This window comes from Monodelphis domestica, chromosome 1, assembly GCF_027887165.1.
Source record: "Monodelphis domestica isolate mMonDom1 chromosome 1, mMonDom1.pri, whole genome shotgun sequence".
NCBI lineage: Eukaryota > Metazoa > Chordata > Mammalia > Didelphimorphia > Didelphidae > Monodelphis > Monodelphis domestica.
The window spans coordinates 461,540,333-461,556,688 of NC_077227.1; the positions used below are offsets into that span (position 1 = coordinate 461,540,333).

Here is a 16,356-nt window from a genome sequence, read left to right on the forward strand (position 1 = left end):
AGTGATCTACTCATAACCCCTGGGATTGCCTAGATCAAAAGTCTCTTTCTGGGCCACCATTCCCTTCTAAAGATGTATCCCTCCTTAGAATATAAGCTCTTTGAGAGAAGAGACTCTTTTGTATTTGTATTCCCAGGATTAACATATAGTACATATTTAATAAAAGTTGATTGATTGATTGATTGATGTTTCTATGCCTTTGTTTGGGTTGTTTCTCATGCATTTCTTTTCTCCTCTGACTCTAAGAATAGCTAGCTTCCTTCAAGACTCACATTTTTGGTTTTTGCCAAAAATTTATAATCCTTTCTTAATCCCCCTAGTTACTAATACTCTCCCCCCTCTTAAATTAATATATACATAAACATATGTGTACATATATACATATATACACATATATATACTGCTAGGTGGTACAGTAGATCAGAGTTCTGGGCCTGGAGTTAGGAATATCCAAATTCAAATCTGACCTTAAATACTTAATATGTGATTCTAGTCAAATCATGAAACCTGTCTGCCTTTGTTTCTTCAACTGCAAAAGAGGTATAAAAACAGAATCTCATTCCTAATTATTTCAAGTATTTAACAAGAAATTTTGTAAAATGCTTCACACTTAGGAGATGCTTAATAAATGTTTGTTTCCTGCCTTCCTGTTTTATCTCTCCCCATTCCAATGTATCTTCCACTTAGCTGTCAAGTTCATCTTCCTAAAGTGAAAGTCGGAAAATGTCTTTCTACTATTCAATACACTCTACTGGTTCCCTAGTATCAAATGTAATTCTTGAAGGCTTTCAAAACCTTGTCTCTTCTTGACTTTCTAGTTTTTTCATACCTTACTCCCTTCCATATACATTGCAATTCAGTGATACTGGCCTCCCTCTTGTTCCTTGCACAACACTCCATTTCCCAAATTCAGTCTTCTCCAATTGTCCTCCTTACTTAAAACTCTCTTCTTATCTGTCTCCTAGCTTCTCTGGCTTCCTTCTACAAGCTTTTCTTCATCCTTCTTAATGCTAGTGCCTCCCCTCTGTTGATTTACCTTTTTTCTATTCAGTATTTATATTTGTATGTAGTTATTTTCATGTGTTCTCTCCTATTGGATTTCTGGAGTCCAATAGGGTGCACTTTTTGCCTTCATTTAGCTTTCTATAACTTGACTTTGACCTGAAATATTTGTTTTCCTTCAAGGTTCAACTCAAAGAGTCACATCTTTTATGAAGCCTTCCCATAATACCTTTGCTTAAATTGTCATCTTCCTTCTCAAATTTCTCTATAGCATTTTGTCTGTTCTTTCCTTTTCTTTTATCACAATCTACTCTGTATTATATTCATCTGTGCATAATTTATATAGTCTGTTGTTTCTTGAAATGTTCTGCATATAGCACTATTTTGGTATTTACTATCACTGGCCTCATGATATGTAACATTTAGATTTACAAAAATCTCAACATCTATTATCTCATTTGATTCTTACAGTAATCCTGTAAGGCAGACTATTTTTATTACTTTACAGATTTACTATCTCTTAAATAATTTTTTTACAAAATAATAAATTTTACAAATTTACTGTTTTACAGATAAAGAGTCTGGAACTAAGAGAAGTTAAGTGACTTGTCTGTGGTCACACAGCTAATAAATAATATACTATTATTCATAAGTAGTTTCTTAGAATCTCCTCAAATAAGGCATGACATACAGATAACTCACTTTATTCCCACTTACAAAAGAGAGCTGTTACCAATCCACCATTCCAAATGCCATTTATTATAGGTTGCTAACCTCTCCCTCTAAGAGATCTCCCTCCCATGATATTGGTACAAATATCTGTAGTTAAATAACTTCATAGGACCAGCCAAGCCCAATGAGAGGAAATTATGTTCCATTCTTCATTCGCATCTAAAATCTTAAACTTTGAGATGGCAGGTGATTGCTGGGGCCCAGCAGCTACAGAAAAGCAGAGTTGATTCTAAGATGGAAAAGACAGTATCAATGAGCATCAAATACAGAAAATGAACAAGGGACACACTCCTTAATTCTAGCCTTAAGGCTCTCTACTACCTGACTCCAACCTACCCTCCAGCCTTATTTTATCTTATTTCCTTTAATACTCTGTGACTAGTTCTGCCTTCATGCAGGCTGTCCTTCATGTATGCCTGGAATGTAATCTTTATTTATTTTTTGGAATGCAATCTTTACTTTTGTCTTTCTTCAACCTTAACTCAAGTATAACCTTCCCTGAGAAGTCTTCCCTTACCACTTCAGCTAAAATTGCCTTCTTCTAATAAAGGTCTTTTGGAGAGAGATTTTAGTGCTGATATGATTAGTAATAAATTATTAATCAGGAGTATGATGAGGGAAAAAAAAGCTGTTTGAAGAAGAGTGTACCGGCAATGTGTATGAATAGGTTAATGTATGTAAAAGAACATCTAGGGATTGGAGGTTATCAGTCAATAAGTATCCATTGAGATTTACTCTAAAGTTCCTTTCCAGCTCTATATCTATCCTCTGTGATTCTGGTTCTTTGAATGATATCAAGAAAAAAAAATCAAAGACTAGTAGGTTGTTAGGATTATAAGACTTTTGAGAATCCCTTGGACAATAAGGAGTTTTTCAAATCATTCAATACTTAAAGAAATTAGAGTATTCACTGGAAGGTCAAATACTGAAGCTGAAGTTTAAATACTCTGACCACATGAGAAGACACTCCATTGGAAAAGTAACTGAAGAAATTTGAAGGCAAACTGAGAAGAGGATGATAGAGGATGAGATTGGTAGAAACAACAAATATGAATTTAGATAGTCTGAGAGAGAGTGGAGGAGAGAAGGACCTGTCTGGTAAGCTATGGTCCATGGGGTAACAAAGAGGATACAACTGAACAACAAAAGGTTGTTAGGGAAAGGAAAGGTCTCAATTATAAGGCCAAATTGTTTATTTTTCCAATGAGGACTAGTCCAGAGATAGAAAAATGGCATTGCCCAAGGCTTCATAACCATGAAACTGTATCAAATATAAACTGTGAAGCAGAGTGGTATAATGGAAAGGGCCCTGGATTTGGAGTTAGTAGAGATGGTTCAAATTTTACCTAACACTATAATGGACAAGCCAGTCAACTTCTCTGAACCTATTTCCTCATTTGTAAAATGGGAGATCTCATAATTCCCTCAAAGGATTGTTATGAGAATTAAATTAGATTATGTATATCTAGAGCTTTGTAAACCTTCAGTCAGCTATTATGAAAGAATTACCTAATCTGGTACAGGATTATATTAGAAGACAAGAGACCAGTTTGTTAGCAGAACTTCCAGTAACTCTTCACGTTAACTTTGGACAAGACCCTTTCCCTCTCTCTCTGGGCTTTAGTTTCCTTCTCTGTAAAATAAGGACATTAGGCTAGATTATTTCTAAGATGCCTTTCACTTCTATGACAAGCCCCCCTCCCCAAAATGAAACCCTAAAACCTTTATGATGAATATAAGCAAAAACTATAAAAACAGCAACTGAAGACAATTCTTTGAGAAGCTAACAAGGTTAAGTATAAACACACTCTCACATCCAGACTCCAAGGGCCATAAGCAGAGGGCCTGATACCATTATATATACTCAAACCCCAACTGAAATTGGCCAGTTTAATATTGCATGTTATAGGAATCTAGGTTCATTGACTACATTTTAGTCCCTTTTTCTCTAATGGGTAGCTCATAGGATGAAAAATGGCAAATTAACTCAAACTTTAGGATGACATGGAGAAATTTCTTCTATCTATTCAACTCAATTATCTAGCCTTACTTGAATGAAACTTTTAATATTTTTTTTTCATTAGTTAGAATTATAGACTTAATGGATGGCAAAGTCAGAAGGGACCTAAGCTTAGTTCTGGAAGTGTCAATAGGTCAACCCCTCAGTGGAAAGAGGAAACTGAGGCCCTTATGATGGGAAAATTATGGCCAAGATCAGTCATAAAATTTGCCAAGATATAAAATAATAAGCTACTTAACAATAGCTCTAATTTCCAATGGTATTCTTAAATTTATCTTCATTTTATATTTGATGAGGAGGCCTAATAGGTTACAATTACCCATCCCTTAATCTTCATACAATTATGAAGCATCAGGGTTTGGATTTGGATTCTAGCAAGACACACTTTTAAATCTCCGTTGTTTGGGAATCCTGCCCTTCACTCTCCCTAATGCATTGCTGGGGATAACGAGGGGAATCCTTATTTGCTATTATTAATTGCTCCCATCCCGGTCTTTCGGATCCTTGGTTCATAAGGACTTATGATAGGCCCATAAGGGGCTCGAGGACCCCAAACCGAGAGCGTCGCCCCTTCCGCGCTTCCAACAATAATCACGAGCCACAGAAGCAAAAACTAGCACGCGGCCCGGAACAAGGTGCCGCTCCAAGTAAAAAGGCCTATCAGCCAGCCACGTGACCGACATCCCTTTCCCCACCCTTCCCCCTCTGGTAGTCAGCGCGCGAGCCGCCTCGCCGAAGCTCCGCCGCAGCGCGCGAGGTGGACACGGAAGCCACGCCCCCTCGCCTCTCCTTTCCTCCTCGGCCCCATCCCCTCCGCCGCTGCCGCCAGCGCCGTCGCCGATGGGCGCTAGTAGCGCGCTGACGTTCAGGGTATGGTGAAGAAGGGAAAGGCAAGGGGAGGGGAGAAAAAGAGCTAATCTCGTACACCGCGTTCTTTTCCCTCCCTTCTCCCGCCTCTTCCCGAGGTCCTGTGTCTCTGGCGCGCAGAGCCCCGCCCCTCTTCTTGGGGGCCACAGCCAATGAAGCAGCGGCGCGAGCCACCCGGGCTGGGGGCGGGGCCTGCGCGTGGGGCCTGGCGCGCCTGCGCCCTGTCGCCCGCCCCTCGCCGCCAAGAGGAGGAGGAGGAGGAGGTGGAGGAGGTAGTGGTGGTGCTGGTAGTGGTGGTAGAGGAGGCGGCTCTGGGAAGAGAGGGAGAGAGCGTGAGTTAAGGAGCGCCGTCTTCGCGTCTCTGAGAGCAGGAGCAGAAGCCTCATACCGAGGAAGACGCTGCCGCCGCCCCTCCCCTTCCCCGCCTCAGGGTCCCCCCCCTTCCCCTCCCCATCAGGCCGCGCGGAGAGAGCGCCCGAAGCCCCAGGAGGAGGCGGCCGAGGCCCCCCGAGCCCCGAGCGCGCGGACCGAGCGAAGCCGCCCGCCCCGTGTGGTGTGTGAGGTGAAAGGCAGCCGCCCGCCCGCCCCCCCTCTCCCTTCTCTCCTCCCCGGAGCCGGTGAGCGCGGAGAGAGCACCACCATGTCGGCGCCGGCGGCCAAAGTCAGTAAAAAGGAGCTCAACTCCAACCACGACGGAGCCGATGAGACCTCAGGTGAGGGAAAGCGGGGGCCGCCGCCATTTTACCCCCCCTCCCTCCCTCTCTTCCTCTCATTCCTCCTTCTTGGGGCGCGCGGGGGGCCTGGGGTGCGCGGTAGCGGGCGCTGGGCGCGCGAGGGGCGCTGGGCGGAGGGGGGGGAGCTGGCGGGCGTAGGAGGGTGGCGCGCGGCGGAGGCCGGCAGCGCGAGGTAGCGCGCGCAGGGAACGGGAAAGGGGGGGGGAGGCCGGGGCCGGCGCGCGGGCCGAAAGGCCCGTACTCGCGGTGTTAGCGGAGGAGGGGAGGCCATGTTAGCGCCTTTTTCTTTTTTTCATAACATTTTTATCTTTTGATGGTGTGTGTACATGCGTGGTGTGCTCCCATGCATTGTGTTCCTAGGTGGCTCCACAGCCGCCGCGGACGGGGCTTGCAAAGACGGGGGCGCTGCGGCCTGCATCGCGCGGCTCTGGCGGCGGAGGGAGACCCCCTCCACCCCCACTCCTCCCCCTTTCCTCCTCTTCACCCCTCCCTCTTCACCCCCCCTCCCCCTCCCTGAGAAGCGGCTCTTTATTGTGTTCCGCCATGATGCTTCTCTATCCCATCAGCCGCCGCCGCCACATGGTGCGGCTGCCTCTGGACACGGCCCCAGGCCCAGGGCGGCGGGACTGCTCCCTCCGTGGGCTGTTGAACTAGCCGGGAGCTCTGTCCTCCCCCTTCTTCCTTCCCCTCCCCCACCTCTGCGTCCCCCGAGGGCGCTGGGTGGGGTGGGGTGTGGGAAAGGTTGGAGGGGGAGTGGAAACCACGCGGCCAGTTAAGGCTGTGGGCACTGGCCATCTCCTTGGGGTTCGAGCCTCGCCGGGAGATGCCCTGGCCAGCACCACCCGTAGTTACTGGGAGAGATCCCCCCACGTGGGATCTTGAATTCCACAAGCAGCTTCCCCCAGCCCAGATTGCCGAGGTTTGGGAAGTTGGGTTCTTTTCCCTCTCCCAAGCTCTTTTAAAAATGCTTTGGTGGGGGGCGAACCACGACTAGATCGAGGTTTAGTGGACTGCCTCCGGCCTGGATTTAAGAGGTTTGGGGGGGAGTCCCTCTCTGAAAGATTCCCGGAAACGCTTCTCCACCTTCTCATTCCTGATTGTTAACTTGCCCGCCTTTCTTATTTAAGAGCTTGTTAAAAACCGAATATTTCCTATTGTCTACCTTTTCAGCCTTCTATCACCCCTAAGAAAGTTTTCCCACTTCACACGTGCTTCACATATTTGTGCCCCGAATTCATGCAGCAGGCTAAAGACCATCATCAGCCCGCCGAAATTTTGGTTGGGGGTTGGGGATATAGAGCTCAGAATCCGATCCAGAAGGAATTTTATTTGATTTTTTTATTTGAAATTAATTTGATCATATAAGATACGATGATAACCTTGAAAAACGATTAGGTTGAGGGGTTGTATAAGATCTATGCCTTTTAAAAACCTGTTTTGGGTGTCTTAGGTTTCTTATGGGTTGCAGAATTTTCATACCCTTTGAGAAAACTCAAGCATTGCTACTGTGTTTAAATTGTTAGCAAAAGTGTTTGTTGGACACGGGCTGCTCCTGGTTAGCAGCTGCTATTCTATTTTGGAAGTTGTGGATTTTTTCAGGCATTTTAGAGGAATATTCTGATGTCCATACATAGTTTTCTTTAAGTTATTCTATGAAAGAAATGTTTTTTAATGGCTTAGTTTTAGTAAGGCAAGTAGCTTTTTTGGCAGCAGTATGGTTTTTAAAAATTAGGTAGCTTGATCAAATTTGAAAATATTTTTCAAATAGTTTTTGAGTGAATAGATGAAATGGTTATTCAACAGAGTAAGATTGATAGGTTTTTGAATTTGAAAATTAAAGTCCTCTGTCCAAAAGAAATTAAACTTTTTTCTTTTAAATGTTTTCCTTTTTTTCCCTTTTTTTTTTGCAGAAAAGGAGCAACAGGAAGCAATTGAACATATTGATGAAGTACAGAATGAAATAGACAGGTAAACTGAAGGGTTTTTTTGAAGTCTGAATTGCTTTAAAGTAAAGCATTTGACATGTAGGTACTTAAATACTTATTTAAAAGTAACTTTGGAATATGCATGGTGTTCAGTGAATTACTTAAGTATCCACTTGGCTACTTTTTTGAGAAAATAGTGGTGGCTTGCCTTGGTTGGAAGTCTTAAGATTCAATGTTTTCCTCCCAAAAACACTTGAGCAATCACCAACCTGGATTTGATACAAGATTGACCTTGTAGGGATTGAATTTGACTTTGAAGGCTACTGATTTGTCTGACTTAATTGTGCCCTTCCAATTGTAAAATATCTGTCCATCAGACCTTAGGGTTTTATCATGGTCTCTACTCCAACCTTACACAGTGCATTTGAATTATGGAATCTGTGTGCACACTAATTTTGCAACTAATTGGTCTTGGCTTAAATTCCTATTGGCTTGAGGAAATTAGAATTAAAAGTTGTCCTGGTACTATAATATATACAACAAATAACCTATGAAGCCAAGCTCTTTGGCAATCTCAATTATTTGTTGTTCATCTGCTTATTTACTAGATTTCCTTAGTAAATAATGAGGGCTGGTTGTTTTTTTTTTTTATTTCATATTCAGTTATTGTTTAGGCATTTGGCTTTATGGATTGGGTATTGATGGAAAAAAATAACAATTCCCAGATTAGTTTTGTTTTAACAACAGTCACTTAATTTTTGCACCAGATATAAGTATTAATTAAAACTCCAAAGCTACAAAGCTGTAACTTCATTTGTATCTGTTAGGCCTTAGCCTTACAGAACTGTGGTTAACATGTCTTTCTTTTGCTTCAGACTGAATGAGCAAGCCAGTGAGGAGATTTTGAAAGTAGAACAGAAATATAACAAACTCCGCCAACCCTTCTTCCAGAAGAGGTCAGAATTGATCGCCAAAATACCAAACTTCTGGGTAACAACATTTGTTAACCACCCACAAGGTATGTTGTCTATTTTTGAGTGGAGACGCACCAAAAAAAGTGATATTCAAAAGTAGTGGAATTTTCACATTTTTTAAGGGAATTTGTCAACATTAGTAAAGAGTATAAATTGAACCCCAGACTTAAAATGACATGTAAGGTTATATTATAGCTAACTCCATACAGTAGAAGAAATCAGTGGAACTTATTTTGAGTATACCCCTGATTAGTAACACAAATTCTGTACATATGAACAGATTTTATTTGTTTACTGATATATATATATATATATTGAATTTTTGTGAATCCAAGTAGTTTGATTTGTACCAACCTTAAGACCTCATCCTGTCTACCATCTGCTTAGGGAAGAGGGGTCATAACCATTTTTTTTTTAATGTGAAAGTTGCAGCATGTTGCATATTGAGCTAAAAAAAAATTCAAAAGGTTAATTGGCCTGTGGAACTATTTTTTGCGGTTCTTATCTAGTATCTGCACTGCTTGGGGAGGAGGATGAAGAGGCACTGCATTATTTGACCAGAGTTGAAGTGACAGAGTTTGAAGATATTAAATCAGGTTACAGAATAGATTTTGTAAGTAATCTATAGTTAGAATCTTCCTTCTTATTGTGGGAGTTCCTTGCCTGTGGTTTTTATTTTTATTTTACATTTTGGTATTATAATAACTATGGGTAGGTCCTTTTATAGCCATGTTCATTTAACAAATGTTTTCATGTTTTAATATAGTATTTTGATGAAAACCCTTACTTCGAAAATAAAGTTCTCTCCAAAGAATTTCATCTTAATGAAAGTGGAGATCCGTCTTCAAAGTCAACTGAAATCAAATGGAAATCTGGGAAGGTATATACAGGATTTTTTTTTTTTGGTTCGAAAATTTAAATTTGAAAGAATGAATTCTTTCTAAATATTACATTATTTGTAGAAAAAGACATGTCTGATTATATCCTTGATAAGTGTATCTGATCTGACATTTTTTCATTTTAAAAGGGTTTAATCAGAACAAGAATAATAAATTGACTTTTTTGCTGTTTAGATAGCTTTTATTGTTCTGGGGTAAGGGAGACCCAAAACTTAAACTTAAGGAACAGAAATACATTCATAGATATCTTACCCCTTTAAACTTGCTTTAGAAAGTACTATTACTAGTGGAGAGGTATGTGCTTTTGTTTCTAAATTTTTGTCTTCCTCTCTTTTCTTAGGACTTGACGAAACGTTCAAGTCAGACACAGAATAAAGCTAGCCGGAAGAGGCAGCATGAAGAACCAGAAAGCTTTTTCACTTGGTTCACTGACCATTCTGATGCAGGTGCAGATGAATTGGGAGAGGTTATCAAAGACGACATCTGGCCAAATCCATTACAGTACTACTTGGTAAGTTTTCGAGTTTGTAGTTTTCTTTCATGATATACTTTAGATCTATGATATGAGTGAGTTCTCAACAATTTACCTATATATTCTTAAGGTTCCTGATATGGATGATGAAGAAGGGGAAGGAGAAGAAGATGATGATGATGATGAAGAAGAAGAAGGCTTAGAGGACATTGATGAAGAAGGTGACGAAGGTGAAGAAGATGAAGATGAAGATGATGATGAGGGAGAAGAAGGAGAGGTGAGAACATGTATAAAATTTGATTGACATTTACAGAACAGATATGGAATGATCAGTTAAATGAATTCTTGAAAATCAGCTTATAGTCTTGTATTTCTTTTACCATTTATATTCATTTCTACCTTGATTTATGTATTTTTAAAAAATTAGTTATTTTAGGAATCTCCTTACTAGATGAACAGTGCTACAAAAGGTAGCGTAGCCCCCTATTCCCTGAAAGCAAATCTAATCCAAATTTGAAGGCTTACCACAATAAAATCCCTGGATGGCCAATCAGTATAGAGTCTGGGAGACTGTGGCTCAAGTCTGGCCTCAGACACTTCTTAGCTGTGTGATCCAAGGCAAGCCATTTGACCTCAATTGCCCTAACCCTTGCTGGTCTGTCTTAGAAATGATGCTAAGACAAAAGGTAATGTTTTTGAAAAAGAAAGTCTTGAGCATTTGTCTGTTACCTGGCACTTCTAGTTTTTATAAGATAATAGAATCCAGTTTGGCCAGAAAGATTGCCTGAAAGCTCATGGTTTTTCAGCAAGAATTAACCAACATTCTTTTTTTCCCTCCCCCCAACAGGAGGATGAAGGAGAAGATGACTAATAGAACACTGATGGATTCCAAACCTTCTTTTACCTTTTTAATTTTCTTCAGTCCCTGGGAGCAAGTTGCAGCCTTTTTATTTTTATTTTCTCTTGTGCGCATTCGCCTTGTTCTCTTGAGGTCTCTTTCTCTCCTCTTTACACCATGGTTCACAACTTTTTTTGGGGTGGGAGGGGGGAATACCTTGAGCAGAATACAGTGGGAAAAGAATCTCTACCAGTTTCTGTTCCAAGTTCATTTTTATCCCTTCCTATCTCAAAACAAACTGTTTATGGAATCAACACACACTGTGTTCTGTGGGAAAAAAGAAACCTTCTGCTCCCTTCACACTGCTGGAAGCTGAAGGGTGCTAGGCCCCTGTGTAGTAGTGCATAGAATTCTAGCTTTTTTCCTTCTTTCTCTGTATATTGGGCTCAGAGATTACACTGTGTCTCTATGTGAATATGGACAGTTAGCATTTACCAACATGTATCTGTCTACTTTCTCTTGTTTAAAAAAATGAAAAAACTTTAAAAAAAAAAACAAAAAAAAACCATGGGGTATAGCAGGTCAGCAAGGGTGGGTTTGAGATGTTTGGGTGGGTTAAGTGGGCATTTTGACAACATGGCTTCTTCTCCTTTGGCATGTTTAATTGTGATGTTTAACAGACATCCTTGCAGTTTAAGATGACAGTTTTAAAATAAAATTCTCTCCTAATGATGACTTTGAGCCCTGCCACTCAATGGAGAATCAGCAAACCTGTAGGATCTTATTTGGAATTGACATTCTCTATTGTAATTTTGTTCTTGTTTATTTTTAAATTTTCTTTTTGTTTCACTGGAAAGGAAGATGCTCAGTTTTAAACGTTAAAATGTACAAGTTGCTTTGTTACAATAAAACTAAATGTGTACACAAAGGATTTGATGGTCTTCTCTCAGAATAGACTATATTCAGACCTCCCCTTCCCAAGTCTGATGTGATTATTGTCGAACTTTTGAGCGTCACAAAATTTGGCACAATTGATCGCTGTTATGATGTGCATTTTGCAAAATTAACTCAGGGCTGTATGGACTGATCTAGAATTTTGTCAAGAGTCAGTAAGCCATTGTCCACAGCTGTGAAATATAATTGTATGTAATGTGGCTGGTATTCATCTTGAATTAAGCTATTGGGTATAGAGTAGTTCTGACAATCAAAAACCTTTATTAGTGTGTTCTGTACACTTGGCTTTTTTAATCCAACTGCTTCATAGATTGTGATGATAAATACTTGGGAGCAGATGAACAGCAAAAATATTGCTATTCCTCCAGTCAGACATGATTGTGGGTCTATAATCAGTTTACAACTAGAATTGGTATTGATAAATATTTGTTGGCATTATGAAGTGTTTCTGAGGAGAAATAAACCAATTTTAAATGGGTAAGGAACTAAGGAGTGCTTAAATTTTGTTTCCTTAAAATACCACCTCTAAAGTTAAAAAATACCCAAATGAAACTTTGTTAACCTGGAGATAGACTGCTTTGCTAAATGCCATGGTGCATATAAACATTTTCTGAAAGTTGCTACCTAATGTGTAGGCTTCTAATGCTGTAAAATTTAGTAGCTAAAGTTTTCTGCCACATATATTTTTAAAGATGTGAGTTCAAGGCTGGCCTGTTAAAATGCAAACGCTTTTTGATGTATGAAACAATATAGAGAACTATTCCAACAAGAGGCAATGTGTAACAAAACCTGTTTAGATGGATAGAATGTAATTTTTCTGCACAGGTCTTTGTGTTTGGTAAATACATCACTGTATATGGTCAGGAATCTTGCTCCAATAAAGGAACATAAAGATTCTTTGGACTGGGGTTCTCGTTTTATAAGCAGGGTTTTTTTTTTTTTTGTAAATTTTAATGGCAATATACTGATTTACATCCTCTCTGGGTGGCTGCTATAATTTGTGGGCCAGGAGTAGAAGAACTCTGGTAAATGACCTCTGGCAAGTAATGTCCTTTGATTAGATGGTTTCTAAGGTCTACTTGCTACTATTTGAGAGGAAAAGTGAGGATTTTTGTGCTGCTGCCCGGATTTGTACTTAACAATTGATAGGCAAGAAATGTGTTCATAAAAGCCATAAAAATTAGTGGTGGGGAGGTCTTTGCTCTATTGGTGACCTTGGTTGAGTTTTTTGAGTGAAAATCCTTTTTCAAAACTGAAATTTTGGGTATGTAATTACTTAGGGAATTTCACCACCAGGTTGTATCCAGGTTTCTCAAAGAACTGTTTGGAATATGCTAGGTCTAAAATTTGGTGTTTTCCTCAGTAAATTTTAAAAGTTAATTTAGTTGGTTAAAATTAGGGAATTTTGCTTAAGGACAGCAAAATTCCCTAAGCATTCCATTTGTTTCGAGAAGTAAATTTGTTAATAATCAACTTCAAAAATTGGGCTATCCATATTTGTTAGGAGCGGGGCTAAGCTCATTTCAGTGAAGCCACTTGGGTTGGTGAACAATTCCCAAGTGTTCCCGAGTGACTAGTTTTTTGAGATGGGAAAGCAGCAGTCCGTAAAGGGAATGGATATTAATTCCTTTGTCATATTAGTATACATATTCAAGAGATTTATTCTTTTGGGTCCCACTTTTTGTGACCCCATTTTGGGTTTTCTTGGCAGGTAGTGAAGTGCTTGCAATTTTTCATCTACAGCTCATTTTACAGATGAAACTGACAGTTAAATGACTTGCCTAGGGTCACATAATTGGGAAGTGTTTGAGGTCAGATATGAACTCTAGATGAATCTTCAGGACTCCACTACCCACTGTGCCACCTACCTGTCTGGTTAGGCTCTATATAGCAGGCAACTATATAGTTGCACCAAATGGAAAGAGCAAGAAGGCAAATTAATGTTTGAGACAAGTAAATGCATGTTATCCATGTGCTGGTTTACCTTTGATTTGGGTAGTGAACTAACCTATAACTAGAGTTCTTCAACAAAGATGTGACTACTTGTCTAATACGTAAGGATTCCTGTTAAGAGTGGGTTGGGCTGGTTTAAAGCAGTAGTTTTAAGTTTGGGGCAGAAAAATTGAAGAAAAATGTATAATTTGTTCAGAAGACGCCATTAGACTTAAGATTTTTGAGGACCCTACCTCCAAAACTTGGATTATATATATGTATGGATACATTAGAAATTCAAATGTATAATCTTGGAAAATGGTTTTGTGTCCAGGTTGATCCTCTGAAGGGACCTGGGGAACTCCTAAGATTCCCCTGGACCACACTTTGAAAGCCTGATATATAGAGTAAATTTGCTTAGGCAGAGAATATTTTGTGTATGATAACTGTATGCTATAATAGGTAGATATGTTTGGCAAAAGATGGGTATGAAATTATACCTTTTGTATATATATGTAACTAAAAATTGTTGTTTTAAATAGTAAAAAGTTACTTTTTTCAGGGAGGCTAAGGACAGCAGTGTCTAGTCATAATGAAGTGTGCGATTAGTTCACTTCACCTGTAGCTTCAATGCATCCTGCTATATGACTTGTGTATAGTGTAACTTGTGTATTTTATGATATTAATAGTGAGCAAAACATGTTTTCAAAATGCCAGTGGTCTGGAAAATTTATGGTTTGAGACCAGCATGGTGTAGAGGTGTAAACATAGGATTGGATGTCAAAACTTAGTTGAATTCTTCCCTGTTCTAACCATTTTACTTTAAGCAAGACCTTAACTTCTCTGAATTTCAGGGTCCTTATTAAGGGAGTTGCACTAAATTTTCCTTTCCAACTCTAAAATGCCATTATGACTTGTGCTAATGTAGGGTTAATTGTAATGCCTCAGGCTGTCATAGTTAAAAGTTTACACTTGAAAGGACAAGATTCTTTGCAGTATTAAATGGTGAGGAAGAAAACTATTGTAACCATGGTAAAAAGGACACTGGGTTACTAGAGGAAAACAAAGGAGGAAAATTACCATTAGATGACTAGTGGAGCTACTTTGGCTTTTTGGAGGACCTAGGAGATGACCGGAGGGTAATCCATTTTGGGGGAGTCTCCATAGATCAATATCACTGGTTTTGAAAGCTGTTTAATAAACTTTATATAAATTGCAGATTGAAAAGGCAGGCTATTAAAGTTGTGACCTCAGGCATTTGGTTTAATTACATCAAAGCTCATAAGAACATCAGTTTTAGTCATAGAAAAAGCTCCCATGTTTTTACCCCAAATGATACTGTGTAGGATTGCTATCATGCCTTTTATTTAGTCAGCCAAGTGCTGAAATAGGAGTATTAGAGGGCAGCTAGGTGGCCCAATGAATAGAGGCAGGGCCATAAACTGAAGGTCTTGGGTTCAAATGTTGCCTCAAGAAACTTTTTAGCTGTGTGACTGGGTAAGTCTACCCTTGTTTACTTCAGTTCCTCATCTGTCAATGATCTGGAGACAGGAATGGCCAATCACTGCTACTGTCTACCAAAAAAAACTCAAATGGAGTCAAAAAGAATACTACGTGATTGAAAACTAAACTCAAAAGTTCTTATGACAGAGTGTACTGAGAGCACTTTAGTGTAAAGTGAGTGATTATTTTGAAGGAGCCAATGGTAATTTGCATGTAATACATTTGTTTTTTGTTTTTTTAAAGGTCACATAGTTGCTCCTACTTCCTGTTGGATTTTTTTTTTTGGCTATTAATATGGGAACTATAAGCATACTTGTGGAATGCTTAAAGGATTTTAGCTGTGGTTTTGTGATTAAAACAGAAATCGGAAAAACTTTTGAGGTGGAGGGTGTTTGTATATCTGATAGATGATATCCTATGCCCAGATTCACTTAAGGATTCGAAGTCTAAAATTGGAGAAGTTGATCTACATACTTATAAGATCAAGAAGGCATTTTTGTCAAAGGTAAAAGTGCTTCTTGCAGGTAGCATGATCTGCAACTGTAAGACAGTTTGACCTGTTTGAGGTGTGTATGTGTGTGTGTATAGAGAAAAGAGTCTGGATGTCATCTGGATCTAGTATCCTCTTGTCTATTTCTAATTTCACTTTTGCTTTCTAATCCCAAAGTGATATAAAGTAAAACAAGTGTATTTCCCTGGAGAAAAGTCATTGGAAATCTTTTTTTTCCCACTTTAAACATTATTTTATTTGGTCATTTCCAAACATTATTCATTGGAAACAAAGATCATTTTCTTTTCCTCCTTCCCCACCACCTCTCCCATAGCCGACGCATGATTCCACTGGGTATCACGTGTGTTCTTGGTTCGAACCCATTTCCATGTTGTTGGTATTTGCATTAGAGTGTTCATTTAGAGTCTCGTCATTGGAAATCTTATAAAAAATTACAAACATCCCTGACTGATCCGCTCATGTAAAAGGGAAAAGGGGGTTATTTTTAAAGGGTTGGACTTGATTATTTAAGAGTTTGGTCTCCAGGAATTTAATTAATTCCAAAGAGATTTTATTTATAATTTCATTACAAAATGTAGAAGGAGTGAAGCAAGAAATCAGAGGATAAGGTAAGATATTTAGCCTAAACACTTAAGTGAATTTACTCCTGGCCCCTTTGGGCAGGGAGAATTAGTTTCAACTGGCCTTGAAAAGCTGAGGACCTGGGAAGTCTCTTCTGAGGCTAGTCTTTTCAGAAAATATCCAGGAAGGAGCCAGCTTTTTTCATTTTGCCACATGTCAGTCCAGTCAACAGATCCTTCTGCCCCTCTTCACCAGCCTCAACTCGAAAATATGAAGAATTGAATTCTCACTGGAAGTTCCACTCCAAGACTCCCAATCTTCACACTGATGAATTTTCATTCGTCAAAAGGTATAAACTATTTATCCTAGAGCTTTGTGCTATTCTCTGTACTAAGTAATTTAGATGAGGTCTTTGCCTTCCTCAGTACCTGT

General features: G+C 39.6%; 1 protein-coding gene across 1 annotated transcript; it reads left to right on the forward strand.

Moving 5' to 3' along the window:
• Window positions 1–4,432: 4,432 nt before the first annotated feature.
• On the forward strand, window positions 4,433–11,391 carry SET (SET nuclear proto-oncogene). The gene is made up of 8 exons (XM_001367588.5): window positions 4,433–5,334; window positions 7,266–7,323; window positions 8,156–8,298; window positions 8,764–8,867; window positions 9,021–9,134; window positions 9,494–9,664; window positions 9,756–9,902; window positions 10,473–11,391. The coding sequence occupies exons 1-8, from the start codon at window positions 5,262–5,264 to the stop codon at window positions 10,494–10,496; spliced, it is 834 nt and encodes a 277-aa protein (XP_001367625.2). The 5' UTR covers window positions 4,433–5,261; the 3' UTR covers window positions 10,497–11,391.
• The last annotated feature ends 4,965 nt before the right edge of the window (window positions 11,392–16,356 follow it).

Coding starts and splice junctions, on each gene's coding strand:
- SET (XM_001367588.5), top strand. CDS start 5,262: ATGTCGGCGCCGGCGGCCAAAGTCAGTAAAAAGGAGCTCAACTCCAAC. Junction 5,335..7,265: donor CGGAGCCGATGAGACCTCAG/GTGAGGGAAAGC, acceptor TTTTTTTTGCAG/AAAAGGAGCAACAGGAAGCA. Junction 9,665..9,755: donor ATCCATTACAGTACTACTTG/GTAAGTTTTCGA, acceptor TATATTCTTAAG/GTTCCTGATATGGATGATGA.